The sequence below is a fragment of the Ranitomeya variabilis genome, chromosome 2 (genome assembly GCF_051348905.1).
Source record: "Ranitomeya variabilis isolate aRanVar5 chromosome 2, aRanVar5.hap1, whole genome shotgun sequence".
Lineage (NCBI taxonomy): Eukaryota > Metazoa > Chordata > Amphibia > Anura > Dendrobatidae > Ranitomeya > Ranitomeya variabilis.
The window spans coordinates 832,159,533-832,179,317 of NC_135233.1; the positions used below are offsets into that span (position 1 = coordinate 832,159,533).

General features: G+C 39.5%; 1 protein-coding gene across 2 annotated transcripts in view; it reads left to right on the plus strand.

The window, feature by feature from the left end:
* CSMD1 (CUB and Sushi multiple domains 1) overlaps positions 1-19,785 on the plus strand; it is a 2,858,343-nt gene that overhangs the window by 2,582,272 nt on the left and 256,286 nt on the right. For both annotated transcript variants that reach the window (XM_077290057.1, XM_077290056.1), the window contains exon 51: positions 4,513-4,707. In XM_077290057.1, the coding sequence (XP_077146172.1) occupies positions 4,513-4,707 (195 nt within the window). The remainder of the gene's footprint in view (positions 1-4,512; positions 4,708-19,785) is intronic.

Genomic DNA, 19,785 nt, shown 5'->3' on the forward strand with positions numbered 1-19,785 from the left:
TAAATTCCCAAAGGGTTATAATTTCCAAAATGTGGTCACTTGAGGGGGATTCTGCTTTTCTAGCACTAAGGAGATCTTTATATGGAATCCACAAACTAGTCTAGGAAAATTTGTTCTCCAGGAGGCAAATAGCGCTTCATCCCTCCTGAGTCACTCCATATGGCACAGTAGTACTGTACAGCCACATATGGGGTATTTCCACATTCAGCAGAAATTGTGGAACAAATTATGGTGCCATTTTTGCCCATTTCACAGTGTGAAAATATAAAACTTGGGGCTAACACACAATCTTGGTGGTAAAACTGTGAATTATTTTTGCTTCACTGCCCAATGGTATAAAATTCTGTGACACACCTGTGATTTCAATATAATCACTGCACCCCTAGATTAATTTATTTAGAGGTTTAATTAGTAAAATGGGGTCATTTATGGGGGTCATTAATATGAATAAAAGTAGTTTTTAACCACATATGGGGTGTTGGCGAACTCAGGTCAAACTGCACAACAAACATCGGGGTCCATTTTTTCCTTTTGCCCTTGTGAAAATATAAAATTTGTGGCTAAAAAATATTTTTGTGGGAAAAATTAGATTTTTTTATTTTCATAGCTTAATGTTATAAACTTTTGTGATGCACCTGAGGGTTCAAGGTGCTCAATACACAGCTTGATATGGTCCCAAAGGGGTCTAGTTTCCAAAATCGTGTCATTTGTGGGATTTTCCAAAGTTTAGGCACATCAATGGCGCTTCAAACGCGACATGGCTTCAGCTAATTATTCCATCAAATTTTGCCTTCAAAAAGTCAAATGGTGCTCCTTCCCTTCCAAGCCCTGCTGTGCACCCAAACAGTAGTATTCCCCCAATATATTGGGTATTGCCATACTCAGAAGATATTGCACAACATATTGTATGGATCAATTTCTCCTGTTACCTTTATGAAAATGCAAAATATGGAGCTAAAAAATTTATTTGGGAAAAATTAGTTTCTTTTATTTTCATGTCTTAACATTATAAACTTCTGTAAAGCACCTGGGGGTTCAAGGTGCTCAGTACATATCTAGATAAGTTCCGTAAAGGGTCTAGTTTCCAAAATGGGGTCACTTGTAGGGGGTTTCCACTGTGTAGGCCCATCAGTAGCTCTGCAAATATGACATGGCACCTTTGCAATAGTAAAAAAAAATAGGTCTAAAACTAAATTTTCCTGAATGAAAAGTAAATATTTGTTTTTTCCTTCCACATCCCAAAAATTCCTGTGAAGCACCTGAAGTGTTAATAAACTGCTTGAGTGTGATTTTGAGCACCTTGAGGGGTGCAGTTTTTAGAATGGTGTCATTTTTGGTCATTTTCTAACATATAGGCCCCTCAAAGTCGCTTCAAATGTGAGGTGGTCCCTAAAAAAATGGTTTTGCAAATTTTGTTGTAGAAATGAGAAATCGGTGGTCAACTTTTAGTCCTTATAACTTCCTAACAAAAAAATTATGTTTCCAAAATTGTACTGTAAAGTAGACATGTGGGAAATGTTATTTATTAACAATTTTGTGTGATATGACTCTCATTTAAGGGCATAAAAATTAAAAGTTTGAAATTTGCAAAAGTTTCAAAATGTTCGTCATATTTCTCCTTTTTTCACAAATAAACGCAAGTCATATCAAAGAAATTTTACCACTATTATAAAGTACAATATGTCTCAAGAAAATAATCTCTGAATCACTGGGATCAGTTGAAAAATTCCAGAGTTATGACTTCATAAAATGACAGTGGTCAGAATTGTAAAAATTGGCCTGGTCTGAAAGGTGAAAATAAGCTTCAGGGTGATGGGGTGAAGAGTGTATGAATGAACTAGCTTGTAATTTTTGGCATGCTTTGCACTGTGTACAAAGCTTTTATGAGTGTAGAAGTACCACAAGTACACTTAGTTCATAATATTTGAATGAGGTACTATAGTTGGTGCTTTCAAAGGTGTATGGATGACCCCACTTGTAATTTTTTGCAGGCTTTACACTTAGTTCATAGCCTTTATGAGTCTAGATGAGTATTAATCAGCAGATACCAAGAGGAGTGTGGACCCTGCTCTCAAACTAACAGTCTATGAGGAAACAGGGGAGACACAAAAGATGCATGGTAACAATTGCTTGTATTGTACAGTCCAGCCATCAACATAATAAATTGTGTGTTCACGTAATACTGCATGAACGAGTTACCAACCAGTATGTGTACAGACAAACAGGGCTATTAAGTGCATGTAGAGTGTGTGAACAGATGATGCGAAGGTCCTGATTTTGAAGAAAATTTTGTATGGGCAAAACAGTGATAGTTAGATAAGTATGTTGAGGCAATAGGCCAGTCTTTTGTCTAATATACAGTGTATCTGAGACCCTTTGAGTTCCTAATTTTTGCCACTTCTTCCTTCCTTCCTGAATTACACCGAAATTTAAAATTTTTTAATAAAAAATAAAATTTTGGTTTATTTAAATTATTATTTTTTTAATTCCTTAAACATTTTGCCTTATATACAAGTCATTATACATGAAAAAAATGTTTCTTAATATTTTTGCTCTTGTAAACTCCAAGTTCTTTTCGATTTGGATTGTTTTATTATCAGTCCTTAAAGTGGAGTAACAGTGTGACACCCTTGTTCTCAGTAGTGATATTGGAGTTAGAGATGCTTCCAGGGGTCTTCCCCATGCTGTTCTCCTTCCATTGAGCACTTTTTCCATCCATTTTAACATTTTCACAGCCCCCCAGACCTCCTTGTAGGGCCTGTTGGAAAAATGTTAGGATTTGCCATTGACACCCATTATACTTGATACACGAAATGAACGTCTGAGAATTAGCAATTGCTCAGATCGAGTAATGAGCTTCTGAACATTTTAGTGCTCGCTCATCCAGAGCAATGGTAGATTATATCCAATCTAACACTCAGCTCCTTGTAAAGCATGCTTTCAGTATGCATAACCACCATGCTTCTCTATGTAAAGCACAACTGCAGCATTTTTTGCTTTATTTAAGAGCTGGAAAGGTGCTTCTAACCTAAAAACCATTACCCATGTGTTAAACTTACCTGCCTGCATCTTCATCTTTATTGGTGCCACTCCAGTCCTGCAGTACAAGCATTATCTTCTGAGAACTTCTGATTATCCTGAAGTCAGAAGTAACAGTCACAAGCTCTCAATGCAAGTCTATGAGAGCCAGAATGAGGCTACCATAGACTTGCACTGAAAGGTGACCTCTGGTTTGCTCCAGCATACACTAAAGTGACCCAGCAGGTCACAAACTGCTGGAAAGCGATGGGAGCTGTGTCGATAGGAGATGAAGATGATGACAGGTAAGTAAGGGAGTAGGGGCACTCTCTTACTACCTCTGAATGCATGTAACATATCTGAAAGCTAGTAAAGTGAAGCCAGAGCTGATTGCAGGCATTATGTGATATAACATTGATACCTGGAAGAACCAGTGCCAGCACTGATGGAACTGCACTGGCACTGGGGGTAGGCATAAGTGTTTTTATTTTGCACAGGGGAACATTGAAGATTGTGAAGTGATTATCCGGGTTGTGGACATCCCCTTTAAATGTAGAATCGTGGTAGATATACACACTGAAAATACGCTTTTCTCAGGGGCTCAATGTTAGGCACTGGTGATGAGCGCGTATACTCGTTGCTCGGGTTTTCCAAAGTATTTGTTAGTGCACGGAGATTTAGTTTTCCTCACCTTAGCTGCATGATTTACGGCTGCTAGACAGGCTGAATACATATGAGAAATGCCTGTTTGTTAGAGAATTCCCACAAGTATTCAGGCTGCCCAGCAGCTGTAAATCATGCAGCTGAGGCCGACGAAAACTAAATGTCCGAGCACTAACAAATACTTGGAGGTCACCTGAGCATGCTTGGGGAGACCGGAGCAACCATGCTATTCGCTCATCACTATTCAGTACAATATAATTTATTATCACGAATAGTGACTAAAATTGTTGATATCTGCATTTGCATAAAGAGTTCATTTTAACCTATCGGCAATCAATTAGGATTCAAGTTGTGAGGGGTGGAGATTACAAAAAATAATCATGAGAAATAAGATTAATACTTTTCACTTGACTTTATGCAATGTTTAAGGAGGTTGCTCTCAAAATGTGTTTTTTGAATGCTAATCTTTTTTGTATGGTGTGCATACAGGTATTTTAATTAATATGAAATAAAGATGATATTTTTATTTTAACAAGGATCTGGTCCTGAATTTTTCCATTATGAATACCAATACATGAACTAATACAAAGAAATTTGACAATTCTATGGATCACGGTATAAATATCAGCTATTTTACATGTTTGTAAGAATGCACATTTGATTTTCTGAATGTAATATTACTTTTTTTCTCACTTTTATAATAGAAAATGAAAACGGCTGAAGTATCTTACCTTACAGATATTTATATTTTAATGTTATGTCATTCTTTGTTTGTGTTTATAATAGAATTTTATGAAAAATAGTAATATTCAAGTATTGTCCTTTTTACAGCTGTATCTTGCCCAAGTTTGGATTCTCAGCTCTCTGAACATATTATTTGGAGACTGGTTTCAGGTTCCTTAAATGAATATGGGTGTCAAGCCTTGCTGAGTTGTAGTCCTGGTTATTTTCTTGAAGGATTGAGACTTCTACAATGCAGAGCCAATGGAACATGGAGTGGAGGAGATGTCAAACCAAGCTGCACGGGTATGGAGTAAATATGTATTACGTCCACATTCTTCATTCCCATTGTCTAATTATAATTTAAATATTTGTTTTGGTATATACAGTAGTTTTTTAATAAATCAATTAAATTAAAGATAAATTTAGATTATTCCATGTTATACTAATAAATAGAATAGATGTAACAAATTGCAAAGATCTAGTTTGTATATAGACACTATGTGTCTGCAGTAGTTATTAAGCTTATTGTGTATAATTGTTTATTTAAAGCATTTTTTTTACTTAACTGTCATTGTATAGTATATAAAATGATAGTGTACAGTATTTAAATATATAAATAAGTATATAAATATGTAGTATATATTTAAGAGAAATGTAAAATAGAAAGTCATTAAAACAGCAATTCACAGCAATAAGAAGTACTGCATACGGCACTTGAACAATTAGGCTAGGGTTACACTGTGACATGTCACATTACAGCAATTCTCAGACAAGCTGCTCATCAATAAATATCAGTGCAACCCTGTCTGCAACAGTTTGCATTGTGAGTAATTTAAAGCTATGGTTCTGCTGTAAAAAAAAAATGACCAAGTCACATACAAATCGTATGCAAGTCACAGTCGCATGTTGCAATCAGTGACAGAAAATCCAACACACTTTAAAACATTTATGAATCTGTGCTTCTGTCGTAGATTTCAATGCAACCCCATAATTAGTCATCAGATGCAATGTCACAATGCAACAATGCCATCTCCGTGTCATGTGCCGTATGCCACCATGTAACACTAGTCTAAATTTTCATGGGAAATCAGTCAAAAATGGGAGTTAAGCTGCTCAATGATTAAAACACACCTTAAGCGCAACTTATGGAAGATGAAATATAGAAGTAAAATGGAGGGACGTAAATCTATAAAAAATATTTGTCTAGCAAAATGTAGTATTATTTACTATGACTAGTTAAAAAGATAAAGAGTTAAGTGTTCTGAAAGTCTGTAATATAAAGTATTTTTGTAGAGGATGTGAATAGTTCTATAAAACATTTCACATTAGACAGCTATTAATTCCAATGCTGACCCACACAACTTTAACCCCTTTCTGACATTTGCAGTGTATATACATGATAAAATAGAATGACTTCCCAACCAAAGCAGTATATATGCATTATTGCGATCAACAGCACACAGCGGGCTGTGCATAGCCAATTAACACCAGGTGTTCGGCGAACATCAAAGCTGACACCCGGCTCTCACTGCCATTAGCAGTGACCGCACCACTCCTGGCAGTTTAACCCTCTGAATGCTGCAATAGATATTTAGAAGGCAGAAAGAGGGAGGAGGCTGCATGTCCCCTATGATCGGCACTCCCTTTAGATTATCACAAGGGCCTGACCATTGCCATGGTGACCTGAGGTCATCATGTCAACATCTGGGTCACCAGGCTAGCAAGCTTGTTTGACCATGTTAGGGCCAGCGGAACGCACCAAATAATTAGTGAGATGGTATAAGGTGCGTTCGCAGCCCGAGGTCCACCGTGCAGAGATGGAACCTGCTGCTGAGTAATGACAGACTATATAGCGGTACAATGAGGATACACACACAAGTTAGATTCACCCTGTATAAAAGAAGCGAACCCTATTGCATCACAGGGCCATGGTACCGCACAAAGAGTGCAAGCAAGTAGTCACAGAACTCAATCCCAAGACTCAGGATTAGAGTTTGTCTAGACCACTTGCGCTCGACACCGCTAGTTGGTGTCAGAGTATAAGTTAAATAATAATTTGCACAAGAGTGCATGCAGTGCCGCTCTGGCGGATGCCACTAACCACCCAGACAGCGCTCTAATAGCGCACGGTGCTGCACTGGCGGTCACAGCAATAGACGCTGTATCGTGTGTTAAGTACTGATGACTCTGTCGGGCGCTAGATAGCAATCATCCTCCTTACACGACCAGTCATACACAAGGGAGGGGATGATTAATGAGTGACTTTCACACATCAACACACACACGTTTTCAAGTATACACTAGCGCAAGGCCGAGCGGCCATGCAAACCTTTTATAGCAGCAGTGCTACAAGACCTTCCAGATGGTCCAATAGGAGCCGCAACAGGACCTGAGCATGTGACCCCTGATGTCCAATGGGAGGTCATCCCATGGGAATGCTCAGTATGGGAAGAGCAGGACTTAGTCCCAGAAAGACCTCACTACTGATCAGTGCTGGCTACAAAGGCAGAGCCTGGAAGGGCAGCAGTAACCAGTTGCACAGTATCAGCCTGAGCCAGACGCTGGGACCGATGTCTCCACTGAGTAGGCTCCACTGCGGCTGGAGAAGAATGGGAGACCACAGCGGAGATGGTTCGAGATTCCCCCTGCGCAGAGGTGGGAATTCAACACCTAACAGACCATTTGCAGAGCATGGTCTAACAAGATTCTTTCAGTGCAGAACTGACAGTTCTTAAAGCATTGCAATGTCAGTGCATTGCATTTCTCTATAGCAGCGATCATACTCCAAAAAGTGAAAGTCCCTTAGAGGGGCTAAGTATAATAGTAAAAATATATTTTTTTTATATCACATAACCCATAAATAAGTACTTTCAAGCCACAATACAGCTCCATCAGTGGAAAAATAAAAAAGCTATTGCTCCCAGAATACAGCAATGCAAAAATAATTACCGTATATACTCGAGTATAAGCCGACTCGAGTATAAGCCTAGGGTGGGAAATGCAGCAGCTAACGGTAAATGTCAAAAGTAAAAATAGATACCAATAAAAGTAAAATTAATTGAGACATCAGTAGGTTAAGTGTTTTTGAATATCCATATTGAATCAGGAGCCCCATATAATGCTCCATAAAGTTTAGGATGGCCCCATAAGATGCTCCATATTAACATATGCCCCATATAATCCTGCATAAATGTTAATAATGGCCCCATAAGATGCTCCATACAGACACTTGCCCCTTATAATACTCCACAAATGTTAATTATGGCCTCATAAGATGCTCCATAAAGATATTTGCCCCATATAGTGCTGCACAAACGTTATGGCCCCATAAGATACTCCATACAGACATTTGCCTCATATAATGCTGCACAAACGTTAATTATGGTCCCATAAGATGCTCCATAAAGATATTTTCCCCATATAGCGCTGCACAAACGTTGATTATAGCCCCATAAGATGCTCCATACAGACACTTACCCCATATAGTGCTGCACAAACGTTGATTATGGCCCCATACAGACACTTGCCCCATATAGTGCTGCACAAACATGGGATTATGGCCCCATACAGACACTTGCCCCATATAATGCTGCACAAATGTTGATTATTGCCCCGTAAGATGCTCCATATAGACACTTGCCCCATATAATGCTGCACAAACGTTATGGCCCCATAAGATGCTCCATACAGACACTTGCCTCATGTGCTGTTGCTGCGATAAGAGAAAAAAAATTGCATACTCACCTCTCCGTTGCTCAGGCCCCCGGCACTTTCAATATTCACCTTAATTCGTTCCGGCGCCACAGTGTCTTCAGCGTCTTTTGCACTGACATTCAGGCAGAGGGCGCGCACTAACCACATCACCGCGCCCTCTGACCTGAGCGTCACTGCAGAAGACGCTGAAGACAGAGAGGTGCCCGGAATGGGGAGCAGGTGAATATCGCACAGTGCAGCTCTCCCCTCCCCGTTATACTCACCTGCTCCTGGCGCGGTGCAGTCCCTGCTTCCCCGGTGCTGCAGCTTCTTACTGTACTGAGTGGTCACTGTTACCGCTCATTACAGTAATGAATATTCGGTTCTACCCCTATGGGAGGTTGAACCGCATATTCATTACTGTAATGAGCTGTACCATGTGAACACGCAGTACAGGAAGAAGCTGGGATGCTGGGGAGCCAGGGACCTGCAGGGACCACGCCAGGAGAAGGTGAGTATAATTAGACAGCCCCCGCTCCCCCTCCCCTGCCGACCCCTGGGTATGACTCAAGTATAAGCCAAGAGGGGGACTTTAAGCCCAAAAAAATGGACTGAAAATCTCGGCTTATACTTGAGTATATACGGTATTCTTTCTATAAAATAGTTTTTATTGTGTAAAAGTGCCAAAACATAAAAAATTCTATAAATGTGGTATCGCTGTTGTCGTACTGACCCAAAGAATAAAGCTGCCTTATCAAGTTTACTTCATGCAGAACAGAATTAAAAAAACTAAAATTAATTCCTTAATTGCTGGTTTTTAGAATAGAAAGTGATCACAAAATGTTAAAAGGGACTGAAAATGGTACCAATAAAAACATCAATTTGTTCTGAAAAAACAAGCCCTCACATGACACTAAGTGTAGAAATATGAAAAAACTATAGCATTTAAATATGGCGATGCAAAATCTTGTTTTTGAAAAAAAGCAACTTTTTGGTTTGTGACAGCAGTCAGAAAAAAACTATATAAATCTGGTATCGCTGTAATCATACCGGCAAGAAGAATAAAGCCTACTGCATGAGGAACAACATAAAAATAAATAAAACCAGTTCTTGCTGTTGATTTGTTCATTTTGCCTCCCAATGATCTCAGTTAGGCTCGGCTCACATTTATCCTGTGTTTTACAATGAGCGCTTGCACCGTACTTTCTGTGTAAATCTCTGAAATACATGATTCAGATGGTTTCCTTGACAAAAGATTACCTATATTTAGGCAAATGGAGTCACTTTGAATGTTATCTGAACTATGATCCACTGGTATCTGTCTTTTTAGATGTGCATAAAAACACAGTCTGGGACAGTGTTTTGCACTACTGAAAAGAAGGACACTGCTGAACAGAGGCAAGGCGAAGTCCAGAGTAACTCTGCTGTCTCATTATAGTGAATGGCTCTCTTAGGGGTTTTAGCTGAATCACATAATTTGAAAATTAAGATGGAAACCCCAATGTAAGTGCTTAGTGTAGAGCGCAGAATAAATGTGATACCAAATGTTATGTAAAATATTTTGCAATAAAAGCTTCAACTCAATCCACAAGAAAAGCAAGTCACCACTCAGGTGAGTTACAGGTAGCACAAACGTTCTGGAAAAGGACTATGACTCCTTACCCCCAACAAAACTTTAACAAATGCTGCACTCTCAAATCCAAATGCCCTCCTCCTTTCTGAGCCCCCAGAGTGTGCATAAACAATATTTAGCATACACATGTTTGATAATGCTGTAGCGATAAGATCCCACCTAATTTATGGGTGCATGTCACAGAACCATAAGCTGGTGACAAAGTATTGAGCACTACAGCATACTGGGTACTAAATACAAATACCACTGTTGCATGTCAGTTGGAAAACTCCTAAAAGGGATATACCCTATAATGGACATGGGATATAACAGGGAAAACTCCACTACTGAACAAATCCTACAAAAAGGCTATGGAGTATAAATAACCCAGAAGATCATAATGATATAAAAAGGGTAACACATTTTATTAAATATTGTCATACACGAAAAATCATGACAAACATGACAGAAAAGGTACACGTTTGGCACATGTACGGCGGACAAATCACACTGCAAATAGCACCTAGGGCTCAGAGAAAATAGAAACTAGTGTCTATTGGGTACATGTTAATCTAACAGTAACTCATAACTGTAACTGCAAAGTGCATAGTGCTCCACATGAATCTCCATGTGCCCAGTACCACCATATATGTTTACTAATTAATAAACCCAGAATATATAAAGGTATAAAAAAGTTCTGCCAATCTTACCCAAGTAAGGTTAGTGCCAGTGTGTGTCCGGCGGCCCCGACGCGCGTTTCAAGGAAGCCTACGCGAAACGCGCGTCGGGGCCGCCGGACACACACTGGCACTAACCTTACTTGGGTAAGATTGGCAGAACTTTTTTATACCTTTATATATTCTGGGTTTATTAATTAGTAAACATATATGGTGGTACTGGGCACATGGAGATTCATGTGGAGCACTATGCACTTTGCAGTTACAGTTATGAGTTACTGTTAGATTAACATGTACCCAATAGACACTAGTTTCTGTTTTCTCTGAGCCCTAGGTGCTATTTGCAGTGTGATTTGTCCGCCGTACATGTGCCAAACGTGTACCTTGTCTGTCATGTTTGTCATGATTTTTTGTGTATGACTATATTTAATAAAATGTGTTACCTTTTTATATCATTATGATCTTCTAGCATACTGGGTACTGCAATATAATGGGCACTACAATGTAATGGGCACTACCATGGCAGATTTGCAAATTTTTAAAGCAATATACACTGCTGCTTGTTTCTAAAAACACCCATTGAGTCAAATCCTAACTACACCTGTACATAAATTCCCAAAGGGTATTATTTCTAAAATGGATCACTTGAGGTTGGTATTCTGCTTTCAAGCACTTAGGGGCTCTGTATATTGAATCCACAAACTATTCTAGGAAAATCTGTTGTTCCGGAGGCAAATAGCGCTATATGCCTCACAAGTCTCGTTGTGTGTCTAAGCAGTGTGGTGCAAGCAAATATGAGGTATTTTTTCATTCATCAGAAATTGTGTGACCAATTTTTGTGCCATTTTTACCCACTTCCCTTGTGAAAATGTAAAATCTCGGGCTAAAACAAAAATGTTGTGGTAAATATGTAATTATTTTTCTTCACTGCCCATCTGTATAAAATTCTGTGACACACCTGTGGTGTCCATATGATCTGTACCCTAGATGAATTAATTGAGGTGTAGTTTGCAAAATGGGGTCACTTATGGAGGGTTCTGCTGTACTGTCACCTCAGGGGCTCTCCTAGTGGGTCATGGCACCTGCAAAGCATAACAGTAAAATCTGCACAATAATATGGCGCTCCTTCCTTTCTAAGCTTTGCACTGTGTCTGAAAATTATTTGCCGATTGCATGTGAGGTATTGGTGTACTCATGAGAAATTGCACAACAAACTTACATGTTCATTTTTTCCTCTTAGCCCTTAAAAAAATTAAAAACTTTGGCTAAAACCAGGTACATATGGTGTCAACAAGCTAATTGCACTCCTAGATGTGCTCATTGGAAAATGAGGTCACTTATGGGGGGTTTCTGCTGTTCTGGCACCTCAGGGGCTCTGTCATTGTGGCAAGGCATCCTCAAACCATTCCAGTAAAATCTGATCTCCAATATGGTGTTTTTCCCTTCTGAACATTGCACTGTGCCTCAAAAGTAGTTTTCCACCACATATGGTGTAACTGTGTCCTCATGATAAATTGCACATGGGGCCATTTTCTTCTGCTATCCTTGTGAAGGTAAACAAAATTTTGGGGTAAATCAATATTATTATGAGAAAAATATATTTTTTTCATTTTTACAGTTCAACATTGTTAAATTCTTTGAACCAGCCTGCAGGAAAAAGTTGCTTACCACATGTCAAGATAAATTCCTTGAAGAGTCTTGTTTCCAAAATAGAGTCACTTGTGAGGAGTTCCACTGTTTAGGCACATCAGGGGCTTTCCAAACCTGACATATCACCCTCAGACCATTCCAGCAAAATCTGCTTCCAAAATGTCACATAATCTTTTCCAAGCCCTGCCATGTGCCCAAACAGAAGTTTTGCCCTACATATGGGGTATTGGCATACTCTGAAGAAATTTAACAAGACATTTCGGGGTCCATATTCTCTGGTTACTTTTGTGAAAATAAAAAATTGGGGCTGAAACATTTTTGTTGAAAAAATTAGATTTTGTATTTTTCACAGCGCCAATTTATAAACTTTTATGAAACACCTAAAGGTTCAAGGTGCTCATCACACATATATATTCATTCATTGAGGGATTTGTTATAGGAGGTTTACTTTGTTTAGGAAAATCAGGGGCTCTCCAAATGCAACATGGTGTCTGCTCTTGATTCCAGCCATTTTTGCGTTCAAATAGTCAAACTTGCTCCTTCCATTCTGAGCACTCCCATGCACCCAAACAGTAGTTTTTCCCACATATACAGTATTGGCATACTCAATGCACAACACAATGCACAACATACTCATTGCAAACTTAATCGCACAACAAGTTTTGGGGTCCATTTTCTCCATTTACCCTTGTGAAAATAAAAAATGAGGTTAAAATAACATTTATTGTGGGGAAAATGTGAATTTTCATTTCCAGAACTATACATTATAAACTTCTGTGAAGCACCTGGGGGTTCAAGGTTTCCACTGCACATCTAGTTAAACTCATTGAGGAGGCTAGTTTCCAAAATGGGTTTAATTGGAGGGTGTTTACACTGTTGAGGCATATCAGGGGCTCTGTAAACAAGATATGGTGTTCACTCTCGATATCAGCCATTTTGCGTTCAAAAAGTCAAAATGTGAATTTTTATTTTCACAGTTCTACACTATACATTTCTGTGAAGTACATGTGGTGGTTCAATGGGCTTGCCACATATCTAGATAAATTCCTTTAGGGGTCTAGTTTTCAAAATTGGGTCGGTTGTGGAGGTTTTCCACTGTTTAGGCACATCAAGGGTTCTCTATATGTGACATTGCTTCTTACTATTGATTCCAGCCATTTTTGCACTCAAAAAGTCAAAAGGGGATCCTTCCCTTTGGAGCCTTGCTATGTGCCCAAACAGTTGTTTGGTGTATTCAGGAGTTTTTGCACAAAAAAAATTGAGGTTCATTTTCTACTTTTACCCTTGTGCAAGGGAGCTAATGTAAATTTTTTCTGAAAAGTAAATATTAATTTTTTCCTTCTACATTGCATTAATTCATGTGAAACACCTGAAGGGTTAGTAAACTTCTTGGATGTGGTTTTGAGCAGTTTTAGGAGTGCAATTTTTAGAATAGTGTCACGTTGGAGTATTTTCTGTCATATAGGCCCCCCAAAAGTTACTTCAAATGTGATGTGGACCCTAAAAAATGGTTTTGTAATTTTTTTTTGAATATGAGAAATTGCTGATCAACTTTTAACCCTTCTAATTTCCAAACAAAAGACATTATGCTTAAAAAATTATGCAGATGCAAAGTACACACGTGATAAATGTTATTTATTAACTGTTTTGTATGACGTAACTGTGGTTTACAGGAAAGTCAATTAAAAGTTTGAAAATTGCAAAAACTTTTGCCAAATTTCCAATATATTCACAAATGAACGCAAGCCATTTCAAATATATTTTACCATTACATTAAGTAAAATATGCCACAAAAAAATTACTCTCAGAATTACTGGGATCCGTTGAAGCGTTACAGAGTTATTACCACATAAAGTGATACTGGCAGAATTGTAAAATTTGGCCTGGTCATGAAGGTGAAAACAGGCAGGAGATAAAGGGTTAAAGAGGTTGTCTGTTGTGAACTCTATTTTTGGGCTCCCTCTAGTGGTCACAAGCGGTACTGTGTAGTGTTGTCTTTCTGCAAGTTGGCTTCATCACCTGGTTCGTTATCCTTGGTTGGTTTCCTATTTAGCTCACCTGGATACTCAGTTCCTTGCCTGCTATCAATGTATTCAGTGCTCTTCAGATTCCTGGTGACTACCTTGCTCCCAGTCTCTCCAAGACAAGCTAAGTTTTTGTTTGTTCAGTTTCTGATTATCAGCGTTCATCATGTTTTTTTGTCCAGCTTGTTAAAATGTGATTTCTTACTTGCTGGTTGCTCTAGGGGACTGAGGTTCTCCCCTCACACCGTTAGTTGGTGTGGGGGTTCTTGAAATCTCAGTGTGGATATTTTGTAAGGGTTTTTTACTGACCGCATAGACCCCTTTTCTATTACTCCGCATCGCGGCATGCTCTGGTATAGACAAATTAAAAAGTCGTCCCTTAGGGAATTTACTACCAGGAATTAAATTTATAGCACAGTCACAATCCCTATGAGGGGGCAGGACACTGGACCTGGGCTCATCAAATACATCCTGGTAGTCAGACAAAAACTCAGGGACCACAGAAGGAGTGTAAGAAGCAATAGACACCAATGGAGTATCGCCATGAATTCCCTGACAACCCCAACTAGACACAGACATAGCTTTCCAATCTAAAACTGGATTATGAGCCTGCAGCCATGGCAGACCCAAAATGACAACATCATGTAAATTATGCAGAACAAGAAAGCGAATCACCTCCTGATGAACGGGAGTCATGCACATGGTCATTTGCATCCAATACTGAGGTTTATTCTCAGCCAATGGCGTAGCATCAATTTCCCTCAGAGGAATAGGAAATTCCAAAGGCTCCAGGACAAAACCACAGCGCCTGGCAAATGACAAATCCATCAGATTCAGGGCAGCACCCGAATCCACAAAGGCCATAACCGAGTAGGACGACAAGGAACAAATCAAAGTAACAGACAAAATAAATTTAGGCTGTATAGTACCAATGGTGACAGGTTTAGCAACCTTTGAGCCAATGTCGACTCGCCACTCCTCAAATGCCCACTTCATAGCCAACAACTCCCGATTACCAACATCATAATTTCACTCGGCAGGCGAAAACTTTCTTGAAAAGAAAGCACACGGCTTCATCTCAGAGCTCTCAGAGCTTCTCTGCGACAAAACAGCCCCTGCTCCAATCTCGGAAGCATCAACCTCGACCTGGAAGGGGAGAGAGACATCAGGCTGACATAAGACTGGAGCTGAAGAAAACCGGTGCTTAAGCTCCCGAAAGGCCTCCACGGCCGTAGGAGACCAATTAGTCACATCAGAGCCCTTCTTGGTCAAATCCGTCAAAGGGTTAACCACACCAGAAAAATTAGCGATGAAACGACGGTAAAAATTAGCAAAACCCAAGAACTTCTGAAGCCATTAAGGATGTTATGGTGGGGTTCCCCACCCCTACAAGTCTGAGTGATTCTATGGCTTTAGCCATTCAGGTTGATCGGCATTTGCGGGAGCGCAAATCTGCTCATCCTTTGGCGGTATTTTCTGAACAGGGACCTGAGTCTATGCAATGTGATCGAACTCTGACCAGAATTGAGCGACAAAGTCAAAGACGTCAAAATGGGTTGTGCTTTCACTGTGGTGATTCTGCTCATGTTATCTCAGCATGCTCTAAACGCTTAAAAAAGGTTGCAGCAGATTTGGAGCCATGTGGTGGACAATCTGAAATTGTCACAGGAGAGGGCTCAGCGCTTTGCCAACCGCCGCCGCGGTGTGGGTCCCCGACTTTGTGTTGGTGATTTGGTGTGGCTGTCTTCTCGGTATGTTCCTATGAAGGTTTCATCTCCTAAGTTTAAGCCTCGCTTCATCGGTCCTTATAAGATCTTGGAAATCCTTAACCCGGTGTCTTTTCGTTTGGATCTCCCGGCATCGTTTGCCATCCATAATGTGTTCCATAGGTCTTTGTTGCGGAGGTATGTGGTACCTGTGGTTCCTTCTGTTGAGCCTCCTGCTCCGGTGCTGGTCGAGGGCGAATTGGAGTACGTGGTGGAGAAGATTTTGGATTCTCGTATCTCTAGGCGGAGACTTCAGTATCTGGTTAAGTGGAGGGGCTATGGTCAGGAGGATAATTCCTGGGTTGTCGCCTCTGATGTTCATGCGGCCGATTTGGTTCGTGCCTTCCACGCAGCTCGTCCTGATCGCCCTGGGGGTCTTGATGAGGGTTCGGTGACCCCTCCTCAAGGGGGGGTACTGTTGTGAACTCTATTTTTGGGCTCCCTCTAGTGGTCACAAGCGGTACTGTGTAGTGTTGTCTTTCTGCAGATTGGCTTCATCACCTGGTTCGTTATCCTTGGTTGGTTTCCTATTTAGCTCACCTGGATACTCAGTTCCTTGCCTGCTATCAATGTATTCAGTGCTCTTCAGATTCCTGGTGACTACCTTGCTCCCAGTCTCTCCAAGACAAGCTAAGTTTTTGTTTGTTCAGTTTCTGATTATCAGCGTTCATCATGTTTTTTTGTCCAGCTTGTTAAAATGTGATTTGTTACTTGCTGGTTGCTCTAGGGGACTGAGTTTCTCCCCTCACACCGTTAGTTGGTGTGGGGGTTCTTGAAATCTCAGTGTGGATATTTTGTAAGGGTTTTTTACTGACCGCATAGACCCCTTTTCTATTTTCTGCTATCTAGAATTAGTGGGCCTCTTTTGCTGAATCTGCTTTCACCCCTGTGTATATGCCTTCCTCTTACCTCACTGTTATTATCTGTTGGGGGCTTCTATATCTTTTGGGGATTATTTCTCTGGAGGCAAGAGAGGTCTTTCTTTCTCTCTAGGGGTAGTTAGTTCCTCAGGCTGGCTCGAGACGTCTAGGATTTTAGACACGTTCACCGGCTGCCTCTAGTGTGGTTGGATAGGTTTAGTTTTGCGGTCAGTCCAGTTTTCCACCTCCCTAGAGCTTGTCCTATGTTTAGTCACCTTGCTGGAGTAATTTGTGATCCTCAACCACTAAGGATCATAACAGTTGTCTACTACTCGGAAAACCCCTTCTTAATCTGTATGTTTGTCTCTATTAAAATAATAACACTTATGCTCACCTACAGTGCCGATGCTGCTTCAGCAGTGTCGGCTCTCTCTTCAGTCGCATGACATTGTTGCATCATTTGATTCTTGTGCCCTGTCAGAGTTCACTTCACTCTTCTCCTTTGGACGTATCACATACGTCTGGAATAAGTGAGAGAGCAGCGGTTCTCACTGCCTCCAGACTTAAGTGATTTGTCCGAAGGCAGGAGAGTGAAGTGGCAACTAATTGGGCACATGGGGATTAATAAAGGGGGTGGGGAACTACATTACTCAGAGAGATTAGCAAAATTAGGATAATTTAGTCTAGAAAAAAGACGACTCAGGGACAATCTAATAGCCATGTTAAGTATATAAGGGGACAAAACAAATATCTCTCCGATGATCTGTTTATACCAAGGAAGGTGACAGTCACAAGGGGGCATTCTCTGGAGGAGAGGGTTTTCCACCAACATAGAAGAGGATTCTTTACTGTTAGATCAGTGAGAATCTGGAATTCCTTGCCTGAGGAGATGGTGATGGCAAACTCAGTTGAGGGGTTCAAGAGAGGCCTGGATGTCTTCCTGAAGTGTAAAAATATTGTAACTTACAGTTATTAGGTTCTGTAGAAGGATGTAGATCTGGGGATTTATTCTGACGAAATATAGGCTGAACTGGATGGACAAATGTCTTTTTTCGGCCTTGCTAACTACGTTACTATATTACTATGATTGCATGATGTAACAATGTCATGCGATCACCAAAAGAGTTGACACTGCTGGAATAGCGTTGACTTCGGAAGTGAGTATAAGTGTTATTATTTTAGTTTGGGCAAGCATACAGATTGAAAAGAATTGTCCGAGAAGTGGACAATCACTTCAAGCCATTTCTGAATTTATCGCAATACCAATGACTGACTAATAAGCCTTTAAGTTACCTGGATTCTAGCGCATACATGTTTATGGGAAAATAAATTCAAAAGCTAGTATTGTAGACTAAAAATATATTTCTCTGTGAATATATCACCTAGATTACAGGTTTTTTTAGTGAAAACCTGCTTGGTTTATGATGTTTTCCTGTCTGTGTGACGCTATACTGCTATATGAGGTATCCCTGTCTCTGCCGCATTGGGAACACAGATGAATTGCAGCTGGCCTGGATTCGGAGCTAACCTCATACTTTAGTGATCCTGTCAGGCCTCAGTGCAGTGCTTGTAAGCTCTATATGGAAGAGCTTGAAACATCTATAAGACTGGACTATTGATACCTTGTAATGGCTTACTGAAAAGATGGTAACAAATTGCAAGCTTTTGAGACTACTCAGGTCTCTTCATGTATGCCTGATGAAGAGAACTGAGAAGTCTTGAAAGCTTGCAATTTGTTACGATCTTATCAGTTAGTCATTAAATGGTATCAACCACTGAGGACTCTCAAATCTTAAGATTTTACATTAATATAGCAGCAATTATTGTTACATATACTGATTATTGGTAGATTGTATTCCTCTAAATGTGTTGTCATATAAACGCACTGAAACTGAAAAAAGTACAAAAAAATAGAATAACACAATAAATATTTATGATAGTATTGGCAATGGTTCAAATGCAATGCAAATAGATAACACCAGTGAAACACCTCCAGTCTATAAATAGTGACTGTTGCTTAAAGTCATGTGTAGGTCAATGTGAACTGTAAATGTGTATCTATATATATAAGTAAGTAAAATTGGCTGGAGAATTGATGACTACTGTGTGAATGCAATAATATGTCTTATGTATTCTCAGTTGGTTTGAACTCACAATCCCTGGATATGAGCCTTGACACTCATTATGAGTTTACAGGCATGCTTTACTGCTGGTACTGGAGCATTCAGCTCAGTGGTTCCAGAGAGTTTACTACGACCTTCATTGTCTACTAGTTATCAAATATGAATTCTCTGTTATTGGAAGGGTGGTAATATTGTCCTCTCTATGTAAACTGATCGCATCAGATCACATTGCTTTAATTTGTTATCATTAAAATTATTATTCTTCATAAAATATTAAATTATGTCTTTTATGCATTATGTCATTGTATGAACTTCCAAAAGAAGTATGGTACTTTTGGAAAAAAATAAAATCAAAGAAAAATAAAAAATTGTTAATAGGTAATAACTAGTGACCTAGTATACTCGTTACTCAGCCAAAATACTCGGGGAAACCTGAGTAACGAGTATACTCGCTCATCACTAGTAATAAAATTTTAAGTTCAACCATTTTTTCCATATTTTAAGTGCCTTTACAGATATACTAAAACATTTTACTTTTCATAAGATACTTACGTCTAGAAACTTACAACATAGAAGTTAAGTTAAATAAAATAAGATCCCATGGGTACAAAGTAGCAATATTGCCTATCAATGAGCGATTTAAGCTCTTTCCCATACCCATGACTACAAAATTCCCTGGGAAAAAATTATTTTAAACTAGCTAGGATATTCAAGACCATCTATCTCTATAATTGTTCTGTAGGCATATATTTTGCTGTACTTTTATGTTTTTGGAATAAAATCTTCTGGATTTTAATGTACTGGTGAGTGTTGCAATTCATTCCACTTATGTGTTTGGCAATTGTTCTCTAAAGTTTCCAAGCTTCTTCTAAGAACAATAGAAGTATATGGGGCAGTGACTCTTGTTGGGTAACGGTACTGATTTTTTAGGATTAATCATAAACAAATGTGTTTGCACATCTGTTTTACATTTTTC